The sequence below is a fragment of the Mastigoproctus giganteus genome, chromosome 13, assembly GCF_048544385.1.
Source record: "Mastigoproctus giganteus isolate SK-2022 chromosome 13, ASM4854438v1, whole genome shotgun sequence".
In the NCBI taxonomy this organism is placed as follows: Eukaryota; Metazoa; Arthropoda; class Arachnida; order Uropygi; family Thelyphonidae; genus Mastigoproctus; species Mastigoproctus giganteus.
Genome location: NC_143587.1, coordinates 65881076 through 65905527, shown reverse-complemented (window position 1 = coordinate 65905527; position 24452 = coordinate 65881076). Strand labels below are relative to the sequence as shown.

Genomic DNA, 24452 nt, shown 5'->3' with positions numbered 1-24452 from the left:
TTTAAGTAATCCAAAATAATTCTTTTAATCAAATAACAAAACATTTTCCTGATTAAATAATCAAAAGTTAATTTTTTTTCTAATAAAATACTTCAAAAACATTTTAGTTTTCCTAATGAAATAACATTATCAAACTAATAAAAAAAAAATTCTTAATCAAATAATCCACAACATTTTTAATTAAATAATCGAATTAATGTTTTGCTAATTGAAATTATGGTTTTCCTCTGACAAGATTCGACCTGAGGTGCATAGTGAAATCCTATATGGACCGCGTGGACCGTACAGTGCTTATTTTTAGAAATAATTTCCCACGAGTTGACTGGCAAAACTCCTTCATGGGTCGCCATAAAATTCTTACGCAAAAATTTGCTCAAAATATATCAATTGCAAGAGCAGCAGTTGACGAGGATGTTGTTAATAATTTTTTTGACCACTTGCAAGCAGAACTTGATGGAATTCCAAGTGCAAATATTTGGAACTACGATGAGACGAACCTCGTAGACGACTCAGGCTCTTGCAAAGTAATCACAAAAGGAGGTACAAAATACCCTGAAAAAATTAGGAACTCCACAAAAGCTTGCACTTCCATAATGTTTTGTGGGAATGCAGATGGCCAGCTTGCTCGACTTTATGTGAACTACAAGTCCAAGCATTTGTGGAATACATGGAGTGAAGCTGGTCCTGCAGGTGCAAGATATAACTGCACTCCTTCTGGATGGTTTGACTACAATACGTTCGAGGACTTCTTCACCAATTTAATGCTTCCTATTCTGAGAAGACAAGAGGGACCAAAAGTGTTAACTGGTGATAATTTGAGCTCGCATCTGAACATGGAAGTTATTCGACAGTGTGAGGAACACAACATTTGATTTATAGCACTGCCGCCGAATGCTACACACTTGCTGCAGACATTAGATGTTGCGTTCTTTCGGCCACTGAAGAGAAATTGGAAGGCCATTTTAACTGAATGGAAGGAGTCGGTTGTTGGAATCAAGAGCGTCACGATACCTAAGCGGGAATTTCCAGCTTTGCTTAATAAGCTGGTAGAAAACGTAGAGGAGAATAGGGGAAAGAATCTAAGTTCCGGATTCAGAAAATGTGGGAGTTATCCCCTAAATAGAGAAGAGGTCCAGAATCGGCTATGCAGTCGTGTTCAGGAAAAAGAAACCGAAACAATTCGACAGAATGTAAGTTACAACTTCATAGAGCATCTTGTTCGAAAGAAGACTGAAGTGACTGAAAAAAGGCAAACGAAAAAGAGAAGGGTTAATGTCCCACCAGGCAAAAGCATATCAGAGTTGGATCTGCAGAGTTCGTCAGGGATGAATATTCCTGCGCCGCTCGAAACTAGCACAAATAATCCGAAGAACTCAGGTCGTAAAATTTGCAAAATCGAAACTTCTGATGAGAGTGATGCAGATAGTATAGTGTAAGCAGAATCAAATGACAACTGGGAAGAAGAATCCGAGTCTGAAGTCCAGCACACACCTGACATCGTGCCCTTCAGTGAAGAAGATAAAGTTATTGAAAGCTATTTTGTTGTAGCTTATGAGGGAAAATATTATCCGGGAACAATAACTAAAATTATTAAGAAAGGGACACTAATCAATGCAATGGAACCAGCAGGTAAACACTGGAGGTGGCCTGCGGAAAAAGACGAAATTTGGTACGAAGACAAGGAGATTGTAGGTAAAATAAATGCTCCTAAGCAGAGGGGGAAGCGAGCAATTTTTGATATTCCAGAAATAACCCAGTTGTTTTCAACGTAATGAGTAATGAAATGTGTACAACTGCTTTGAAGGGTTTCTTTTTGTTGTTTTTAGTAAATTTTCTACCCTATGTTTTATAAAAAAAAGTTTGTGCTGAAGTAAGTTAACATATTAATAAAATGCATTCATGACATTGTTCCATCGAAAATACTGAATGATTTGCTTCCGTTTATCCTTTAATTGTCCTAAATTAGTCATTTATAGGTACAACACTATGACAGATGTTGAAATAGAAAGGAGTGATAGCAGAATGTTGGTTGTCACAAAGTTGTCCTACAAAGGAGTGTAACATTGTGACACCTAATTTCTCAAATTCTAATTGTTCTAATGCAAATTTGTAAATAAACGTAATGGTATTTAGAAGATGAGAGGTAATTATACCCACAATCATAATCGGAATATATCATTTCGTTTATACTTACATGTATTTATTTTTAGAAAACAGCAAAAAGTGTCACAAAGTTGTCCTGGTTTACGGTAATTAAATAATCCAATCCGATTTTTCTAAAATGTAAATTATGAAAAAAAAAAATGGTTACTTTCCTAATTTTAATCAAACAATCCAAAAGCAACTTTTTTACTAAACAAAATAATCCCAAAGCAATGCAATCCTTTTTCTGATCAAAATAATCCAATGACAATGCCTTTCGAATCAAAATAACTCGATAGCAATGCACTCCTCCTTTTCGATCAAAATAATCCCAAAGCAATGCAACCCTCCTTTCCAATCAAAATAATCCCAAAGCAATGCAACCCTCCTTTCCAATCAAAATAATCCCAAAACAATGCAACCCTCCTTTCCAATCAAAATAAGCCCAAAACAATGCAACCCTCCTTTCCAATCAAAATAATCCCAAAACAATGCAACCCTCCTTTCCAATCAAAATAATCCCAAAACAATGCAACCCTCCTTTCCAATCAAAATAAGCCCAAAACAATGCACCTCATTTTCCATCAAAACAACCCTAAAGCAATGCAATCCTTTTCCATCAAAACAATTCCAAAGCAATGCAATCCTTTTCCATCAAAACAATTCCAAAGCAATGCAACCTCTTTTGTGATCAAAATAATCTAAAACTAGTATATTTTTTCCGATCAGGAAAAAACTGAACTTTAATATATGTTATGTCTTATCAAAGGCGATGTGTTATCCCTACTGAGATACAGACAATATTACCCCCCGCATATGCTGTTTATTTCAGAGTGATTTAAATAAATAGAAAACCCAATAATGAGAAAATCCGATTGTTTTACCAATCTTATTTAAAAGAGAAAGGATAACAGAATAAAAACGTATTTGAATTACAAACAATAGTTCATTTTCGCTTACCGATTTCTTATTCTTAGTGTGTGGGGATGGTGTGAGCGGAAGAAGAAGCGTCAAAGTGTTTGCAGGAGACTACAATTGGATATAAGATATCAATCATTCACCACCTCTGCAAATGGTAACGAATTACTCGGAGGATACACTTGTGAAACTTAAGGCAGAAAAAAAAAATCACAAAACGCGACAACAACTGACACCGAATTGTATACTTTGCTGGCAAAAACTCCACAGTCATCATTCTTTGTCAGGGTGTCTTTTTCCCCAAGGCATCGAGGACTGTTACGAGTGTGCGAAGGCCCTCCACTGCAATATACCCACTTCGAAAAAAGATCAGCAACTCAGTAAGATAAATGGACGGTCATTTCCGTGTTCTATCTAACCCTCACTCGGATTTGGTAATAAGGTTGAGGTGTACACGTAAGAATAGGCAGAGTGCAGAGATAAATGCCGTTCGCTCATTGTAAACAAGGCTTCTCTCCACTCGCCCTATGACGTCTTGCCAGGTGAAGAAGATTTCGCAGGACAAACAGACCGGCCAAATAAAATAGACTGCAGGTGTAATGGTGATATCGCGTCGCCACTTTCTCTATCTGTCATTCTCCAGATGGGCAAATATATTTTGTGGGAGAAAAAATAGAAAAGAAATCTTAAGTGGAAGGAAAAATAAAAACAGACTCAATGGAGAAAGGAAAAATGTTGTGAAAGGCAGAAAAAAAGGAGAAAGACAACCACGGGAAGCATAAATTGAAAGACACAAAATAGAAGTGAATACCGATGAGCCTCCTCTGTATTAAACTCGCATTTTACGCGTGTTGCACGAGAGATATGTGCCAAAGGGGGGAAAAATGAGTAAAAAGCAGAGATGTTCTTTAAAATCACATTTATTGCTTTTAATATAGTACAAAAATACTATCAAACAGTAAAACCCCCACTTCCTCACCCTGTGCGACTCTATCCCTCTCTCACACATAAAGCAGCTGTTCTCTAGCCGCCAATTGTTTTTAACCTTAGTATAATCTACGAAGTTTATGTGATTTTCGGCTGTTTTCTTTACTTGTTTTTTTTTTTTTTGCTACACCTATGAGGTACATTTCAAAAATACCAAGCCGGGTTGGCGATAAATATCTTATTTTTTGTAGCTAGTTATCCAATTCATAAATTAGATATAGATCTCTTTACAAAGTAAAACACACTGCACGTGATTTATGACCGTTTTCTAGAAATTAATAGATAGGATATGAATCTTATAGTCAAGTAATTCAATACCTACGCAACTTGTTGTGCAGGCAAAGTTTTTCTGCTATGAGCATAAAGAATAGTACAATAAACTGCCTATGGTAAAGAACTGTCCCAGATAATCCGCAAACATCAATAGTTTTATACAAGGTGTTTATGAATGATTATTATTATTATTTTCGGTATTCATTTTCAATAATCATGACAAGAACAGACGGCGATATCCATCGAGATTCAAATTTCCTGTAATCCACAGCAAGTATGCCAAATTTTAAATATTGATCAATGCAAGTAAATAATACTTTCTAAAACGATATAGAGCTTTTGAATGTTTTTCAAACTTTTTGAAATTATTAAAAATCTGTTGTACAAATAATAAGCAGAAATATATGCAAGTTCACGTTTAAAGTTGTACGCGATTAACGGTTTTAAAAACTAGAAAAAGGGATCTTCGTATGTTTTTAGTTTAATTTTCAGAAGAATTAATATTTTTTTTTAAATAAAACGTGCTTAAAACACCTTTCTCTTTTAACAAAAAACTTTAAAAAAAAACTTCACCTGACAAGAGCAGCGCCACCCATCGAGAAATTTTACGGTACATCATGCATATTCTAAATTCTCCAGAATAAGCCAATTCTTAAAAATAACTTTATAAATCTACTATGAACTTTTAGTAATTTTATTAATTATATTAAAAAGTGTATTAAAATATTCGAAGATATTTTTAGAATTTTTAAACTATTCTAAAAATGTTTTAAAAATTTCAAGTATCATTAAGGTTACAATAAAATTTATAAAAAAACAAATTCTCAAAAACACTAAATTATTTTAGGAAATTTCGAAAAGAAAAAAAAAAATCTGAATTTTGTAACTGTTTATTTGAAAATAAGGGAAGGACGATTCCAATTATCTCGTTACACTAGAATTAGCATAGGCATATGATGTAAAAAAAACAAGCTTATTCAGCATCGCCAAAAAAAAACCCCTTCCGGTTTCACCCATCCATTCACTCCAAAAGTTTGTCTAGTTCAGCCTTGGATTTATTTAAGTTGTCAACTTCCACAACGACCTATGGAAGTTTGTTCCTACTATCAACCCGCTGGCTAAAGGCAAATTTCTGCAAATCTATTCAAAAATTGCCTTTCTTAAATTTGAATTAATGCTCCCTCAAATGCGTAATCTGAGCAAGAGAAAGACCCATCAATATTAAATTTATTTACTCAAACCATTCAAGACCTTATACACCTGAATCAGATCCCTCGCAAGTGCCTAGTCTCCAGATGCTACAATTTTCAGAACTTAAGCTTTTCTTCGTAAGAAACCCTTTTTGCCCCTCTCTGTACTCTTTCCACAACACTACATCCTTCTTAAAATGAGGCCTCCAGATCAGTATGCAGTACTCAACGTGTGGCCTTATACAGTACAAGGGGATAATCACCCCTTATCGCTGCTAGCAAAATTCCTGTATATCATTGACAAGACCCCAAGAGCTGCTCTGGCAGCCTGTCTGCACTGCTTAGAAAACTTCATATCTGACTGCACAGTTACCCACAATTGATGAATGTAATAATGTCGAAGTTTGCAGATGATACATACAAAGGTTGGCAGGGTTGTTAATGGCAGTAATGACAGTACTCTACTGCAACAGGACCTAGAAAAGTTGAGCAAATGGGCTGAGTGTAGTAACCACACAGTTGGTACGTCAGGCTCAGGTTATTGCTTCCCATATGCAGTACTTTGCATTTCTGAACGTTAGACTTCAGCTGCCGCCTTTCAGCCCATTTGCCCAACTTTTCTAGGTCCTGTTGCAGTAGGGTACTGTCATTACTGCCATTAACAACCCTGCCAACCTTTGTATCATCTGCAAACTTCGACATTATTACATTCATCAATATCATTAATAATACACAAAACAACAATGGACCCAGCACCGAACTCTGGGGGAACTCCACTAATAACAATAGTCCACGAAGAGCAGTGTCCATTGATTACCACTCTGTCTTCTCCCACTCAACCATCCCTTTACCCTTAGCAGCAACTTGCCCTAAGGTCAAGTGCTGCTATGGCCTTACTGCTCCAATTTGTACAACAGTCTTTTATGTGCAACAGTATCAAAAGCTTTCCTGAAATCCAAGTATATGATATCAAAATTATTTTTTGCATCCAGTACCTTTGTGACCATATCATAGTATCCAATGAAATTAGTCAGACAAGACTTCCCCTTAGCAAGACAAGACTTCCCATTCTGTGTCTGAATTATTACTGCAGTCTTGTCTAGACGATCCTGCAGTGCATCGTTAACCAGAGACTCCATTATTTACCCGGAACAGAAGTTAAACTAACTGGTCTGTAATTACTTGTCACCCTTCGATCCCCCTTTGTGAACTGGGGATACATTTGCACATCTGCAGTCTGATGGGATCTCCCCTGAATCCAAGGATGCTCTCATAATTATGGCTAAGGGTTTGCTTAGTTGCTTTGCCGCCTCCTTTAATGTAACTGGATAGATCCCATCCACTCCAGGTGCCTTCCTTATGTTTAACTTCAATAATTTTTCCTCCACTTTTCTCTCAGTTATTACAAAATCATTTAGCTCACTATTAGAGAGTGATAAACGTCTGGCCCCCACCTCCCCACAGAATTCCTCATGCGTGAATGAGATGCAAAATACGCAATCAGTTTGTCAGCTATCTCAGCAGATTCATCAACAAACAAACCGTTGATGTCAAGTGGACCAATGATTCATCCTCTTCCTTCTAGAGTTTTCATAAGTAAAGAAATCTTTGCTGTTTTTCTTTGCATCCTTTAACAAGGATTTCTCATAATCTGCCTTTGCTTGCCTAATCTCCTTTGTGATTGATTACAGACTAGCTTATATCTACCATAGGCTTCTGTGTCTCCTGATAATTTATATGTATTCCATGCATTTTTCTTCTCTTTCACGAGTCTCATTAGATCATCTGAAATCCATTTAGGCCTAAACCTTGAACAGTATTTCTTATTTGGTATGTAAAGTCTAGTAGTTTCCATGATTAATTCCTTGAATGTTTCCCATTTAATTTGCTGTTGGTAACATCAGTTGGTCTCACTGTACAGAATTTAAAAACTGTCTGAGACCATTGTAGGTACCTTTACAAAAGAAAAAAAACCCTTCCCTTTAAGTAAATCCCAAATCAATCTGCTGCGATCACTGCCACCAAGTGGTTCCTTTATCTGAAGATTCTTAATGCATAAAGAATCACTGCTGATAAGCAGATAAAGAGTATTGCTCTCTATGGTTGCTTCATCGTTGATTTTCCTGAAAGAACGCTCAATTTTGGGAACAGCTGTCTCTTGCTTCAAAAATAAATAAATAAAAGCTAATAAACGCAAAGATTTTTTGACTTTGCTTGGAACAGTTGAGGATTTGGGAATAGAAGCCGATTTTCATAAACAGGTCATGAGTTCTTGAGTAAAACGAAGCAGAAATAAATTTATTAAAGGTCAAATAAAATCAAAGTAGACGTGAATTAATTGAGAGCAGTTTTCTGCAGATAGGTTATTCGACTCGCATTGTGAAAGGCAACTACGCTCACAGGCTGACGAGCATATCGCAAACTCCTGTAGTCTTTGCTGTCTTTAATTTGAAATCACTGGCCAGAAGGAAAGAGCAAGTCAGTGGCATCGTCCATTTCAAGTCCAATTTCACCATTTCGGTGCGATCCAACGCAATATAAACAGGCTTAAGGGATCAGGGCCGATGTTTGATGATGAAATATTGCAAACGTTATTTGGATTTGTGCCTCGTAATAAATGACTTCAACACGTCAGTCACTCATACTTTCCATGGCGTGGTTTGCCCATCGAATCAGAAGTAACGTAGAGGGCGCTTCTAAAAGCGACAAGTGTTCGATCAAGAATTGTTGAGCATCCAACAAAGGCGGAACAGTATTTTTCTGGCCTCGATCCGCAGCCAAATATTGGCTTTCCATAGAGCGAAGGGAATTGAATGTTTAAGTAGACCACCACGACAGAATTTTTCTTCTTAGTTAACTAACCGTATACGAAACAGCTCGCTTTTCAATGGAAGCATCTCCTGTAACGTTTTCTTTTAAGTAAATCGCATTTGTTAGATGCTGGAAGTAAATAATAGAGAAGCAAGACAATCGAACAAGACCAGACGTTAGCTACGAACATAAGGAAAATGTCTTAATTCACTTTAAATTCACTCTGGCCGCGTATCAACTTTTATGTACGTTTTGCGTGAATGAAAACCACCAATGGCAACTCATTGTAGTTGCTTTGCTATGTTTATTTAATGGCAAATGCCTCTCGCTGCAGCAGAACCACCACAACGGGCGCAAAGTATCTGCCTCCGTATATGCATAAATTGATCATTGGGAGGATAAGAGAGAACGGGGAATGCCAACAACACATTTCTATTTGCACCTTGTTTGCCAAGATAGGATCCCCCACTCCCCATCTTTCTCCCCCATTCCGTTATCGCAATGTTATTGTTATTTTTCTCCTCGCGAGCTTGTCGGCGGCCCAATAAACATTTGCAGCGAGTTGAATTTATCACGGCAACGAAACAATACGCGCAAATAAAACCCCCCTTTTTTTTTCCTCTCTTTCCTCCCCTGCTCTGTCTCTTCAAATGAAATGGATTTAACGTTGATGCGTGTTTTTCCTCGCTCGCGCACAGATATTTCATTAGGCAAATAACGTTCACCGACATCGCCAGACTAGGTAACATTCAGCCGACAGAAGTGCCTTCGCTATCATTGCGCTACTTCCCCCCCCACCCCGCCCTGCCCTGCCATCAACATCTCGCAGTTGTGTGAAGTGTTTTTAGTAGCCTCGATTGTTCGAATCAACGACATCGGTAAAGGGAAATGCATTATTTAAGCCAACCCCCTCATTGACACGAACAGTGCCGCTTTCATCTAAATTTTTTGCCCGAAGTGTATATGCGAGAATGAGATCTTCCAGATCAGTGTACAGTAATGTCAAACACGTCTGAGTATATTTCAATCTAACCGCGAACTATTTTTTTCCATCACTTATCGGCTATGGACGTCAGTGTGATCGGTTTGTTTTTCGGGATGAAAAACCCATGTTTTCAGAAGTAAAAAAAAAAAAGTGAATCTCTCCACTGAAGAAGAACAAATGTTCCTTTCGTGTAGATGAGACTCGAGCTGGGATCTTTTCGCACGGTGTAGAATAACAACTATTGAAAAAGCTGGGCTAGCAGCGAGGGCCTTTATAGCAAACTCAATCAAATCTTTTTGAAATGTGTAGTCTAAACAGATTGAGTTTCTTTGAGTGTTTTCCATATTGTTGAAAGATGCACAGATCACCAACGGCTTCAAATGGATTCCACCTTCAGATGGAATCCATTTGAAGATAGTTAATAAAATGGAAGGTTTCAAGGATGGTAATAATTGGTGGCTGATGGATTCCACGATTACTTTGGAAAGAGTAGAGGTAAGTGAATTGGCACTAAAATTAAGAGTGAAGAATTTGTTTCCCGTTTTAGGATTTGGCCCTAATTGGGAGAGAATTTCCATGCGGAAGGAATAAACACCAGTAGAATTAGAAAGTGTAAAAGAGGCGACTCGGAATTAACTCCGGTGTTAACTCTGGAGCACAGATTTTAAGGAGAAATGTTACCACAACATGGAGACCTGCTGAGAAAAAAGATTTTTCAATTTTTTACTGTCAAAAGACCAAAGAAGTTTTTAAGTCGCTCGATATGGTAGAAGAGATTTACTGAGATCATCAATACAGAAAATCAGAAGAAAACATCCTAGTAGTTGATTTATTCTTTGGGATGAAGTTGAATTAGAAACATCAAGAATTGAAGAGCTTTTAATATGTAAAGATCAGAAGCATTGAGGATAGTTAAAATTATCCGGTATTCTGATATTTCAGTGAACAATTTATATTTGATAATTGGTTTACAATACCTGAACAAAAGTATCGGCACCCATCAGAACTTTAACAATATTATCAGCTGAAGTCAATATGGTCTTCCTGTTTTTATTGCAGTTATCACTGGTGATGCGCGAGATTATCTCTGATATTACGGGGTAGTGTCGGTTTCCAACTGCAGTATGTACACTACCTTACCAAAATTATCGGAACATAAAGGATACTATTAGTGACACAGTTACTTTCACTTTTTATCGCTAGAATTTATAAAAAAATGCAATCGCCCCCGCCCGCGCTCTGTGTCGTGTACGAAGGCCATTAATAACGATCAATGAAACGCTTTATCCCTCTCCCGACCGAATTTCGGGCTTACTACGAGAGAGACAGAGAGATCATTTGTTAGCCATTCGCAGCGAAGTCTTCATTGGATATGCCAAACTATTTACGTGAGAGGATTATGGGCGCAGTGCAAACTCATCAAAGAAATCATATTACGACCTCCCTGCTTACTGACCAAGTCCCAACAAGATGATTATAATGTCTTTTAAATCGTCTGATGTCGATGACTAATATTGAATACAGCACAGCGAACCATTATGGGTGCGTGTTTTTGAAGAAATTTCCATCAAATGATGGCTTTCGAGGAAAATGCTAATTATTCCACCTAATGGTTTTCTTGATTAAACTCTGTACTTGAGAAGCCCTCAGTAATCCACTTTTTTTTTCTTGTTAGTCCTTCCGCTCGAGTGAGCCCCCGAAAGAGCCAAGGACCGACACAGAGAGAGGGGTAATACAAGACAGATATTAATTAACTCTTCGATCTCAATGATATATGCTCATCCACTTTTTTTATTATTTTTTTTTTTTTTTTTGCTAACATCGCGAGGAATCCATAAAATTAGTCGGACCCACAAAGGCATGAAATGATTGCAACGTTGGTCCGCTTAATAAAAAAAAAAAAAAAAAAACCACGCCGGAGAGCAATTCTCATTTTTTTTTATTAAAAAGTATGCACCATAAGGGAACTTGTTGTGGGTTTTCTATCACGTTCGCTATCTGCCAGGCTGCAAAATACTGTCCCTCTTTCCTCCCTCCCCCTCTTAATTATTGCCTAACAATCTAACGAGAAATTTAAAGTACCGATGCCATAGGCTGCGTGACGTCATCGATGACGTCACCTAATATATCGAGCTAGGAATTAGGTGAACTTGGCGAGTGGAGTTCCCATTGGTGTGCGTTTTATTAGTGGTGTGATTCAATTTCGACCCTGTTTGGCGGATTCCCTAATGAAATTACGGTACTTAATAGGTAATTATTGGTCTTCGTAGTTGATAAAAAAGTTCCAAGTGGAGAATCATCGATTACATGAATTGTCGTTAATTTTCTACCAACCTGAGGAGTTGCTTCTCTTGACAACAGACAGGGCCGGATTCCCAACCTCATTAGGCAACTATCCATGGGGATTTTGCTCCGGTGTGTTCATATTTATTCGTGTACTGTAAGATTGCCGACTCAGAGGTAGTCAGTAACACTCAAAGGGACGGCTTTGATAATAAAAACAGTCGTGTCAAGTTCTGTCTGAGTTCAACAACTCAACGAGGAAATGCAGTCCAGCTTCAAGACACTTTTTATTAAAAAAAAAAAAAAAAAAACAAGAGAAAGAAAAATCTCATTCTAGTTTGTATATCAGAACAAGTGCTTAAATTGAACCGGAACACCGTTCCAGTTGATAAGTTATATATTTATTTTTTTAACAAATCTCAAGGCTATTAACTTCCAAAAAAAAATTTTAATAAAAATATGATCCCTAAAACTAAAGTATTTTGAGAACAAGTGGAGAAATGTCATGAGGACCTGGAGCTTTCTTGGCATCAAAATTATTGAGAATTATAACATCTTTCTTTCGGAAGACCACAGGCTTTGGCCAGAGACCAGAATGCTGGGCTTCAAATAGACAAAAAGCAAGTTTTTTACTCTTCATTATCATCAACCATTTTCGATCCACTGCAGAATGAAGGCCTCTCCAGAAACTTTCCAGTTTCTTCTGTTTTGTGCAATAGCCATCCATTTACTACCCACGAACTCTTGAACTTCATGTCCATCTCTGTTGTTGTCTTTGTACTCTTAGCATTTCAAAATTGACTTTGGACTGATTAAGAATTGTTGTACAATCGTTGCGAACTTCAGCTTGAACATAAAACAAAGTTGGAGATTTAGATGCAAGGCAATTGCGATATGCAATATTCTTATCTTAAACAGCTTTAGCACATTTATTAGAAAACTGAGATAAAGGACAAGATTTTTGGGTGGAATGCGGAATAAAGGATTTCTTTTGTGCAAGAATAATTTCCCACACCATATGTACAAACATTAGGATCGGAAGAGTTAAAACAGTAATCCAACCAAGAAAAAGGATAGAAATCTTGCAGATAATCTCATGTCGCAATTTTCCATAGCTAAACAACACGAAGCTGATAACGACCACGAAAGAAAGATTCCATTTAAGGGACCTTCACAAAGTTGTGATCTAAGGTGCATAGAGGACCAATAACACTGACTGTGTACTTTGAAGCAATGCTAGTGAGATTAGGATTGTCTTGTATTCCGGTAAGTAAATGAACACGCTGTGTAATGTCCTTAATAATCGCAAAGCCTAGCGTCTCTACCATTTGAAGCTAGTTGGAATTGTGAATATTAAAATAACCATGGAGGAAATTCTGATTTTAGAGAAGGAAAGTCAAATAGTCCTTAGTTATTTGGAAGAACAATGGAGGCAACAAATGAATCTGACAGAATGGCGAAGAGAGATTTTAAACTAGAGGATGACCAAAGAGAGGAGATTCCACGGGGATGTCTCTGACAAGGAATATTGCAGCGGAAATATAGACCCGTACCACCCTTGAAGAGAATAATTACGCCAACTGAAATGAGTAGCGGATTATTCTTGGTGGTTGATTCTTAGCAATCATGACGTACTGACGATAGTTAAAGGCGCCTCCCAAGTAACTGCTAACAAATCTAGTAATTATTTACAACATAAAAGTATTAACATTTATTATGAAAGCCGTGTTCCTGGAAGCTTATCTAAACTGAAACTAGCCATTAGTTATCACTACTCTGATATATCTGCAGATGTTGAAATGTGGTCGGAGGATATTTTAAATAATATCTGTTAATTTTAATATTTTAGAAGAGATAGTAGTAGTAGAGAGCGAGGGAAGAGAAGTAACCGTGATTTACCATTACTGTTTTAGAATACCCGAATCCATATTTCATGAATTAGAAAATACATAAATTTTCTAATTTATGGTCACTCAAAACTATGGGAAAGTGTGTTACAATTAACCCATGTTTCAGTTGACCCCGTCCTCCCTGCATTTTTATTTATTATTTATTTTATCAGCCAGTTACGGGGATGTTCTTGACATGTGTACGCGTTTCCCATAGAATGTCCAATTCTGTGGACTTTCTATTTACATCCACCTCTCATTGGTTTGCCATTCTTAACAGTTCTATTACAAATCAATAATCAAATAAATAATGCATTGTAAATAAGATGATGGAACTCATCTTTAAAGGATTTTCTCCTTTAAAACTCTACGGATTACAGCTAATTAGAAGGTACTTTATTACCAGTGTCGCCTTTAAAAATTATTAACAAAGCCAAGTTTGTAATTAAATGTTTGAACGTGGAAACACTAAAGTTGTGTAAATTCCAGTATTCTCTGCCCCAAAACTGATAAAGAATTCCACAGTTTATTTATTTAAGAGCTTTTTTTGGAGAATGTTTCTGATTTTACATAATGAAATATTGATCAAATAGGTTTTAATTAGCTAAGACTACAAACAGTACAATGGCTGCCACTGTTTATCGTAATATCCGGATTCCTATTAAAGAGAAAAAAAAATAGTTTACGAAGTGGCAGTTTTATTGTTCTACTACATATTTCTGTTTACATTAACAAAGGAATCACACTCAGAACAAAGATGACTGATTAATTTGAAGTTTTGTGCTAATCGTGCTAAGAACTTGTCGACTTTGAGATTTGCCTCTGTCTTTAGAATTTCCCTACGAGTGATTCGTACTTATACATTCTGTGGAAATGCATATTAAGCAGCCATTATTTTTCTTGAATATAAATTGATAATTTCTATTGGCACAGAAACGTAATTTGTATTCGATTTTAATTTGTTTCATTTCTCTGCGAAAAGTAATTTGCATCATGAGTTTTCAGAGATAGCTTTCGGCATCTCTTTTCCCATTTGGCACGAAGAAGGCCTACAGCTTCTATCTGGGAGGATGCGTTTCTGTGGGGATTGAGGATTAATTCTATTTCCATAACATGAGGCAGCTTGTTATAAAGGTTAAAACGGAGGCGCGCGATCGCAAATTTCATATTTTATTTTCAAATAAGAAGCCACAGTCTTCGCCGATTTTTTAAGACAACACATTCAACAGAAATACTTGGATTTTTTCCCCCTCCCTGTCTTCACCTTCAACAATTTTTCAATATTTCATTGCAGCATAATGAAGTCCAGATGGAAATTAGTTAGTTAAATTCAGCCATTGTGCTGAAGGCAGCTTGAAAGTAGCTCAGTTCCAAATTGGCACATTCATTAGGACAGAGACTATCCCTATTGTGTCAGTGTATCGTAGGTGACTCTGATACAATTTGCGAGCAGAATAAATATTTATTTGTGACAAACATGTCTCATTATTGTAGACTACGTATGAAGTCAAGAGATACTTAGTGAACGCCACTGGAGAGGTTTGACGCTTTTTTTCACGATTTCATAAAGCTAACCGCATGCAGTCAGTGTTCTTATATAAATAATGCATTTAAAAATGAAATAGGTTTGTCTAAATGTATATATAAACATAGTAGTTCCGTTCTTATTAAAAATATGTTTTCTTTAATTATGTTTAATAATTAAGCTTTTGATGAAAAGTCAAAGCTCCTTCAGAGTAATTATTGACTTATTTTTGATATTGGCATAAAAAATCATTTCATTTCTAGTACTTTTTATACATCCCCTACCTGCAATAATCTGTGAGTTCGAAAATATTCTGACGAAGGCTACCATATAGCCGAAAGCTCATATATTTCTGCTTTATCTGTACGCTCTGTGTTTAAGCTACAATAAATTCCTCAAAATATTAACTGTTTTTTATTTCTTAAGAAATTTTAGATAACTGCAATTCAGGGAAGAAAAAATGTAAAAAAAGAAAGTAATTATTTTTTCGAAAAGTAATATTATCTGAGCGTTTTCTAAAAGAGTTGGTAAATAAACCTATTTCAACTGCAACCTCTAACTCTACTTCTTACAAGTCCTCTTGATAGAAACTTTTTCCTGTTATGTTTTTATACAACCATTATATAAAAACAAATAAATATACAAGAAAGGAATTTTTTCACAAAAAAAAAAACCCTTAGACGTACACAACAAAACTCTCATCATAAAAAAGTAATTATAAAATAAATACCTGGGCTATTTTAAACATTTTAAAATAATGAAATCCATATCTACTTGCAGCCAATATTTTTTCTGAACACTAAAAGATCAAACACTGGTAAATTATAATAAATCATATTACAGATTTATTTAAGATTTTTCTGCAAACCAAACTGATATCTAAACTAGGATTATAATTTTTTTCTCTTGGAATAGGAAACAAAATGGCTTCAATACAATTAATAATAAAAACAAATTTGCCATTTTATATTTCTGGGAGAACAATTAAATAATAATAATAATTATTAAATAAATTAAACTATTTAACTAAACATATTATAACAGTAAAATGAAATAATTATTAAATTATATGTATTTAGGAAGACTACAAGTATTATGTTCTCTCTTAATTAATGTTGACATTACTTTGCCTTCATAACCAGTTGCATTGGTCTTGCACTTCCTTCAAATGAGTAGGATAATCTGCTATTTATTTATGGTGAGATTGCCCCTGAGGAGGATGGTTCTCTGCCAATCTTCGGTATATCTCTATCGAGACATTTTCAAAGCAGAGGAGTAATACTTGGGAGGTTTTCGACCACTAGATTTTTTTCCCCTCTTTTTTTTTTTTTCAGGTCACAGAACACTACGACAGAGATCGTGTAGGAGTGTTGTTGGTGGCAGGAGTCAAGTCGACGAGGCCACACTGCGATGGTCACCCGAAGAATGAAAGGATGTCACACGGGCATAAGCATGCTTAAAATTACAGGCTCCGTTACTGCTTCATTTGTTCGGAGTCTGTTCGCCGTGACAATGATGGTTTTATATTTGCCCGTTCTGCTTTCTGGCATTACCGAATAGTAACATCTTCTGGAATCCTTCGTCCCTCGCCCTTAAGGCTGCACAACACGCACACACACACACGTTAATTTCTTGCATGCTTCTCTTCTGACCGCAGGCAAGTCTTGTACGCTCGCTAAAGTGGCAAGAATTTCATTTCGCTTCTCAATTTTTCGGAGGAATACAAAGCACTCACTCACATGTGAAATATTAGGGGAATTCGCCACGCACAATCGCAGCACGCACTCACAGCGTTGGAGAATTACGTGACTCCCGATAAAGCTGCCTTCCAAGAGTCCTCTCGTATACTCAGTCGTCCGGATCCCCAAGGATTTTTCATCGTAAATCGCACAATTCCACTGCCCACCAAATATCCTAATAACAAGTGTTCAGATTACTTTTTGTTAATTTTTCCTCTTCTTTTTATTCCCCCCCCCCCCACCAGTATCACGAACTTTTATCCTTTACCTCTCTTTTTCTTTTATCCTGCATCTTCTTATCTTTCTCCCTCTCTATAAATACACAAGAAACATACGATGCCATTACCTAACCATAACCATGGAAACCGCATCTCTTCATAACAAGATATTGAGTTATCCTCTAGTTACCGTGAAATCGACCGATTAGGTTAACAGAGATTTTTTTTTTTCTCGCTAAGATAAGGTAACAGATAACAAGATAACGCTAGAGCCTATTGGAATCAAATATAAAATAAAATCTAAACTCTAAGAAGTAACTAAAGGTTATTTGAGTAAACAAATCTAAAATTTCTACAAATTTATTGGAATGTGTAGAAATATAATCATAACGAAAATGTTCAAACTGTCCATCATTGGAATGTATATTAAAGCAAAAAAAAAAACACATGTTTCACTTATCACGGTGCTGATCCAGTTGAACTAAGAATTCTCCATGTTGCCTCACCTACTAACGACAGCAAAGCTCAGGGATTCGCAACTTAACGGATAAAAGAAAACTTCCTACAATCCTGTCTAACTCTCTTCGGCCGTAATTTATCTCCCCCGGTTATAGAATCATTTAAAACAGTGAAAGATTGGTCTTCATTCATTTTATTATCCCCTCTCAGAGCCTTATACCTCAATCAGGCCCATTCTAAGGTGCCTGGTTGCTATTTCTCTAGCCCAAAATTTTGAAGTCTTTCCTCATAGGACGTTTTCAAAAAGGTCCTCCTATGACCTTTTCAAAAAGTTCAATGTCTTTTTTTTAGATGCGATCTCCATACTTGGACAGTATTCTGAATGCAGTCTTACAATTGTCTTGTACGGTGGGATTATGAATTACTATCACTGCAAGCAAATGTTCGATAAATAATTGATCGAACACCATGAGCACCTTCCTTGCCATCTGCACTACACAAAGATCTTCGTGTCAGCCCTCCAAATCTCTTTCCCCTTCTACTTTACTAATTTTAGGAAAGATTTCGATTTGCTTGAGCGTGTACAGAGAAGGGCAACAAGATTGGTGAGGGGAATGAAGGGATCCTATTACCAAGAGAGGCTTAAGTTCTGCAAATTGCAGTGGCTGGAGACTAGGCACCTGCGCGGTGATCTGATTGAGGTATATAAGGCCTTGAATGGGTTGAGGACGCTGAATTTTGATGGGATCCTTCCACTTTTTCAGATTACTAAGGGGGCATAAACTCAAATTAAGAAAAGACAGATGTAGAATAGATGTGCGGAAATTTTCCTTTAGCCAGCGGGTGGTTAATTGCTGGAACAAACTTCCATCTGTCGTTGTGGAAGTTGATAGGTTGAATAAATTTAAGGAGGAACTGGACAGGCATTTGGAGGGAATGGTGTGATTTTTTTTTTTTTTTTTTTTGGCTGATGCTGCATAAGCTCATACACTTGCATCACATGCCACTACTACTACTGTTTTTATTTCAACTTCTTGATGTATATAATTTTTTACACTTGAAAATCTTGTTATTTTCAAAGTATAAAAGGTTACGATTTTTGCTGAAGCTGGGGATTTCTCTCCTTCCAGCATGGGATCACTCCATGCACCATTTAGACTCTGAAGAACATGACTACTATCTCTTTCTACTAGAAATCCTTCGCTCTGTAATCTTTCAGGGGGGTGGTCTCACACTTCTTCCCTTCTATCCTTTGTATCCATGTTCCTCTCACAATCCCATTCCTTCTGATTCTTCTGACCTAATCACCTCTCCGTTCATCGCAAAATTTCCAAGGGCTAGCTTTTTCACTGCCTTGGCCCAGTATGAAGAAGTCTCGCCTCCTCATAGCTAGGAACGGGAACCGCAGAGAGACCTTTTGATGTTTCTCCCTAGTTCTAGAGGCGAATCACACAATATAAATAATAACATAATTCACTGTACACCCAATACGCACACTCGATTGGCGTTGCAATGGAATGGTATGTCAGAAGAGACTAAATTCGGAGTTGAAGGCAAGCTCAAGATCCCAAAGACAATGACAGGATAAGATGTCCTGCAGCCATCCCGAGATACATTCAACACCTTCCATCTTTTACAGTAATCCCTTGTGCGGGACAGTCGAATGCTTATCAAATCTCCAGACGTTATAAGTCTGACAATTTTGGGGGATATTAATGCGACGACTCATTCGCCTTTCAGGAAATTCAGTATTCAGATAGACACTGACATTAGTTTGAATATACACCAGCCAGTTGCGCACACCTCAATGTTTAGCGAAAAAGTTTCCTGTTGCATGTCCCCCTGTCCTGTACAAATATTATTGAAACTGTAAGATCCAATTATTCCAAGAGTAGGTAGTTCCATTAACACAATAATCTCTAGAAAGTCAATATCTTTCGAATAAAAACGAGTGGGTTTTATTAGTCCAAAAAACCTTACAATTGCATTCTCAAAATCAATCTTCTTTCTGAATTTTAATTACAGGTCCTGAAGTGAACAAAGTTGTGTGAATAAGGAAAGATGGACAAAATCAATCACGTGCAGTTATTCAGCATTAGGGAAAAAAGGGACTAACACTAAAGGAAATTCATGAGGATATGGTTACAACATTAAGGGAGAGTGCCCCTTCCTATTCCATGGTTAAGAAGTGGGCAACAGAATTTAAACGAGGAACAGAAAGCCTAGAAGATAGCCCACGCTGTGGTAGACGTGCAACATCCATCACTCCAGAAGTTGACTGTGTGCATGATCTAGCGATCGACGAGTGACAGTTCAGTGCATTGCCAACGTCCTGGACATCTTATATGAACGTGCGTACCACATAATAACAGAGGTCCTCGCTATGAAAAATGTGTCAGCACGATGGATCCAAAAGCTGTTAACAGAGATCAAAAACACACAAGAGCTGTCAAGTCAAGCGCATATTTGTATAGTTTAAGCAGATCCAAGCAAATTTCCTTGAATGGTTTGTAACCATGGATGAGACGAGGGTCCATCACTTTCAGCCAGAGGCAAAGGAGCAGTCCAAAAGTGGAAACAGTTCTTCTCCTCTCCAAAGAAAGCCAAGTCGATTATTTCTGCTGGCAAGGTGATGGCATCGGTATTTTGGGATGCTGATGAAGTGTTTCTAAGTGGATTATCTTCAGAAAGGCCAAACAGTCACAGGGGCATAATACGCAGACCTTGTGAGGCGTTTGCGAAAAAATATCAAAGACAAATGCCGAGGGAAACTTAGCAAAGGAGTCTGCTCCCAAATCTCTCACTACCATGGTCGCACTACATGAGTGTGGGTTTGAAATCTTAGACAATCCATCATATTCACCAGATCTAGCACCATCGGACTTCCACCCATTTCCTAATTTGAAAAAATTCTTGGCTGGCATCCATTTTGCAACCAACAGTGACGTCATTGCTGCAATAGATGCATTCTGGAGGCTCAAGAGAAAACTTTCTTCGCAGCTGGAATCGAGGCATTGCAGCATCGGTAACAAAAGTGTATCGACTCCAAAGGGGAATGTGCTGAAAAGCAACGTGTTACCAAACTCCACAAATAAACCCTGCATACTCAAGCTACGAATCTTTCAAACGTCCCTCGTGTTGTAATGATTTAAAACAAAATAGCGTGGTTGCAGTGTGGATACTCAGCTAACAAAGCAGCTAAAACAAGTTCTTGTGGTGACAATAAAATGTAATCTTTCTGCAGATCTTTTTCATTATACTGAAATTGCTGAATGTTTGTTTTTGTTTCTAATTCCCTGCAAATATGACCACTTCTCAATCCCCCTTTCGTATAGATCCAAGAAATAGCCTGTGTCATTTTGAGAAACAAAGTTGTAAACAGCTGACGAAGTATGTATTTTTGAGGAGTTGGAAAATTGTTACAAAATAACAATATCTTCATTTATTATTTTTTTTTGTTTGATTTCCATGCAAAAAGTTTCTTTTGCAAAAATTCATTTTTTTTTTTTTTTTTTCAGGACACGGAAAAGTAGCCACATCTGGATCATTGGAAACAGCTATAAAAGATAATTCCGGTTATCAGTGACATTCAGGTACCAGAATCCATTCTATATATTCGCAATATTTCAAAGAGAACGAAGAAGAAGACTTAAGTAATCTGAAAATTGCTCGATAGGCTAATTTCTAAGAAAGCTTTTTGAAATTCTATATTTAAGAATAGAACCAGCAGATTCATTAACTAATTGGAGCATTTGGAACCGTACTTGATAGGAGGGGGAAGCTATGCTCATCAATTGGCTGCTCAAATACACGTGACCTGCAACAATGCCCGTGGCCAAGAAAAAAACTCATAATGATCCTCAGCAGAGGTACATTAGCTAACTTTTCCTTGTCACATCTTAATTTTCTTCAGGCAACTCCGAAGACCCGATAGTGAATCACCCAGGGATCGTAATATGAACAAAAAAAAAAAAAAAAAAAAAAACAGCACAATAAAAGTCTCGAGATGGTTTATTAGCTCTCCTCCCAGTTCAGGCCACCTTACAGGATATAACAGGTTGGGGCTTCGTAGGGACCTTCGTCCTTTAACACAGTTTCGTAGCTGTGACCTTGTCCGACACAACTGAGAGAGCGATGACCTTTAAAAGAGTTGACTTTCTAGTTTTCTTCTTTCTTCTTCTTAACACACCAGTACGACTGCAAGCCAAGAGATGCCAATGGCCTCTTCGTCTCTTGACGAGCTTTTCAATTTGAACGATATTAATCAAAGGCCATAGTGATTAGACAGCGGATTAGCATCTCGTCATCTGATTGGTAGATGGATGTTCCACGCTTTCCTGTCACCATCCTGCGCCATTGTAATCCAAACTGGGTTCTCTTGGAACTATTGTCATTCCACGAACCACCCAGAGGATGGTGTGATGTTTTATGTACACGATATTTGCGTAATATGAATATTAAATATTGTAATTGAGGAGGAGTTACAGTATTGTTAATAATCTCTTCGACTGTGAATAATCTCTTCGAATTAAATTCTTATAACAACGTGGTAAAATGATATTTCTCCATAATTTTATTACAAAGGGATTACTTAATTGTTAACTATTGACTACATTGGAGGGATACGCACCCAACAGGCAATCGACTTTGTGTACAAGTTAGAATAACTAGTAGGATAAACAATAGGAGTTAGGATAACCGAACACAAAGAGAGATCATTATTCGGATACAGCTGCAGTCAAAGACCGTTTAAATGCCTCTTATAAGAACAAGCAAATGCATCCATTAGCAATTAGGACATACGACGATGTACAAGATTACAACCATGTTGAAATAGGAAGTGTGATGTAACACTAGTAGTACTGAGTGACGTCATAGTATGTTGCCGTTTGCATGCACTGGCCCTTACAGACAGGAAACCGGCTTTGAGCCGTCCTGACGACTTCTAGTCGCCTTAGTGATCGTAAGTTGACCTCTCTTCCCACTTCTTAGTGGTGCATGCCTAAAGGTGTGGCGAATAACCGGCAGAAGCTAATGCAAACATGGTGCACTTGTAGGTTAAAAGCCTCCTTCCCCTTCCCAGAGAGAGAGAGATTTGTTACTACTTTACTAGGAAGCATGAGGTTCTGAGATTAATTTCATAATGAATTCATCACCCCGTGAATGCTGTACTTTTCTTCAATGTCGCGTATAATTATCGCCTATGATAGCGTTAATATGTTGAACACTATTCATGCTGCATGATTTTCAGTAATAGAGCTACCAAACCGTTTTACCTTGTTAAATTGGTCACCATATAAATTAGCTTCAATTTTACATAGCTGGAGAGTAATTGTGTATTATTAACAGACTGTAACCAAAACATCGCTAATCGGGTTAGTTGTAATGGGTGTTTGTTTATTAAATTAAGTTCAGAATACTGCGCACATGGGTCACAAAGAATGGGAAAAATCGAGTTAAAAAAACTTCCATTAATTTAAAATATACACAACACCCGCTGCCATAAATTGAGTTACGAGGGATTTTCGTAGCCACTGCTACTAAAATAAATAGAAAACCTTTTTTTTTTTCTTTTTTTTTAGAATTTAATATTATGTTTTTAGATTAGTTTAAATAAAAATCTACTATACTATTCGCAATGTCAAATGAAATGAAATATCGGCTATGGTCTTCCCAATGATTGTGTTGGTGGTTAATATTAGTGACATTTTTGTGCAGCTTGTTAATTGCGAGCTGTAATAAAGATAAATTTTTACTAAAAAATACTGAAATAATAATATTTTAGTTTGTTTTCGTAAATTTGTTAATATCTCTCTTCTAGTTAGTAAACAGAAATCTATCTAAACACCTTTTATTTTCTAATTACGTGATAAACGGTTTATTATTTAAGATATCGCGTGTTAATTGTAGCAACATAGAAATGCAAAGTAGTAGAATACTGTATTGAACTAAATAAAAAAAAAAAAAGAATTCAGTGTTGTTTATTGCCAGAAACGCCAGAAACAGAATACAGTTCCTTGGACAATATACAATATTATAAATGGAAATGTATTTACAAAGCACTACGTATGTACATCAGTCATTTTAAATCCATTGCAGGATGAAGGCCTCTCCAGCAACTTTCCACTTCCTTCTGTTTTGTGCAATGGCCATCCATTTACTACCCACAAACGGAAGAATTATCTGTCCATCTCCGTTGTTATCTATCAGGTTTTCTTTTAATTCCTCTTGGGTACTATTCTTATTTTGGGATATTGCTCCAAAGTAGGTGACTATATTTCCTGATTGCTGTCCATCCGAAATTTATTCTTCTCTTGACTTCCAGCAATTTATCATTATTACAACTAATGACTTGTCCAAGATAAGTATATGAATCCACCTCTTCAATTTCTACTCAGTCAATGGTTATTTCCCTTTCTGTGGCATATTTGTTCATCATTACTTTTGTTTTAGCCATATTCATCTTTAGTCCAAAATCCTTACTAACTGTGCATAACTGATTAAGATTTTCCTCTAATTCTTTGGGATCGTGGCTTATGACCACAATGTCATCTGCAAATCGTAAATGGTTTAGGTACTCTCCATTCACATTGACTCCTTTCTGCAACCAGCCCAATCTTTTGAAAGCTTCCTCAAGGGCAGCAGTAAACAACTTCGGAGATATTGTCTCCTTGTCGAACTCCTTTCTCAATTTTAAATTTGCTACTGTCTTTGTCTAGTCTAATAAAGGAGGTAGCGTTCTCATATATTTTCTTCAAAATCATAATGTATGGGATGTCCATGTCTTGTCTTTCTAGTGTCCGAAACATTGCCTTATGCCGTATGGAGTCAATGTCTTTTCATTATCCACAAATTATAGGCATAATAGTGTTTTATATTCATTTGCTTTCTCCATTAGCTGTGATATTACGTGAAGGTGATCCATAGTTGAGAATCCTGTCCTAAAGCCAGCTTGCTCTTTCGGTTGATTCTCATCAAGTATTCTTTCTAATCTGGGAGTAACGACCCTTGTGAACAACTTGTAGATTAGCAT

The 24452-nt window shown here is 36.9% G+C and overlaps 1 protein-coding gene across 1 annotated transcript; it reads left to right on the top strand.

Moving 5' to 3' along the window:
* Positions 1-266: 266 nt before the first annotated feature.
* On the top strand, positions 267-872 carry LOC150076132 (uncharacterized). The gene has a single exon (XM_090387263.1). The coding sequence runs from the start codon at positions 267-269 to the stop codon at positions 870-872; it is 606 nt and encodes a 201-aa protein (XP_090243389.1).
* The last annotated feature ends 23580 nt before the right edge of the window (positions 873-24452 follow it).

What these genes read in the sequence shown, in the direction of transcription:
- LOC150076132 (XM_090387263.1), top strand. Translation starts at nt 267, where the DNA reads ATGGACCGCGTGGACCGTACAGTGCTTATTTTTAGAAATAATTTCCCA.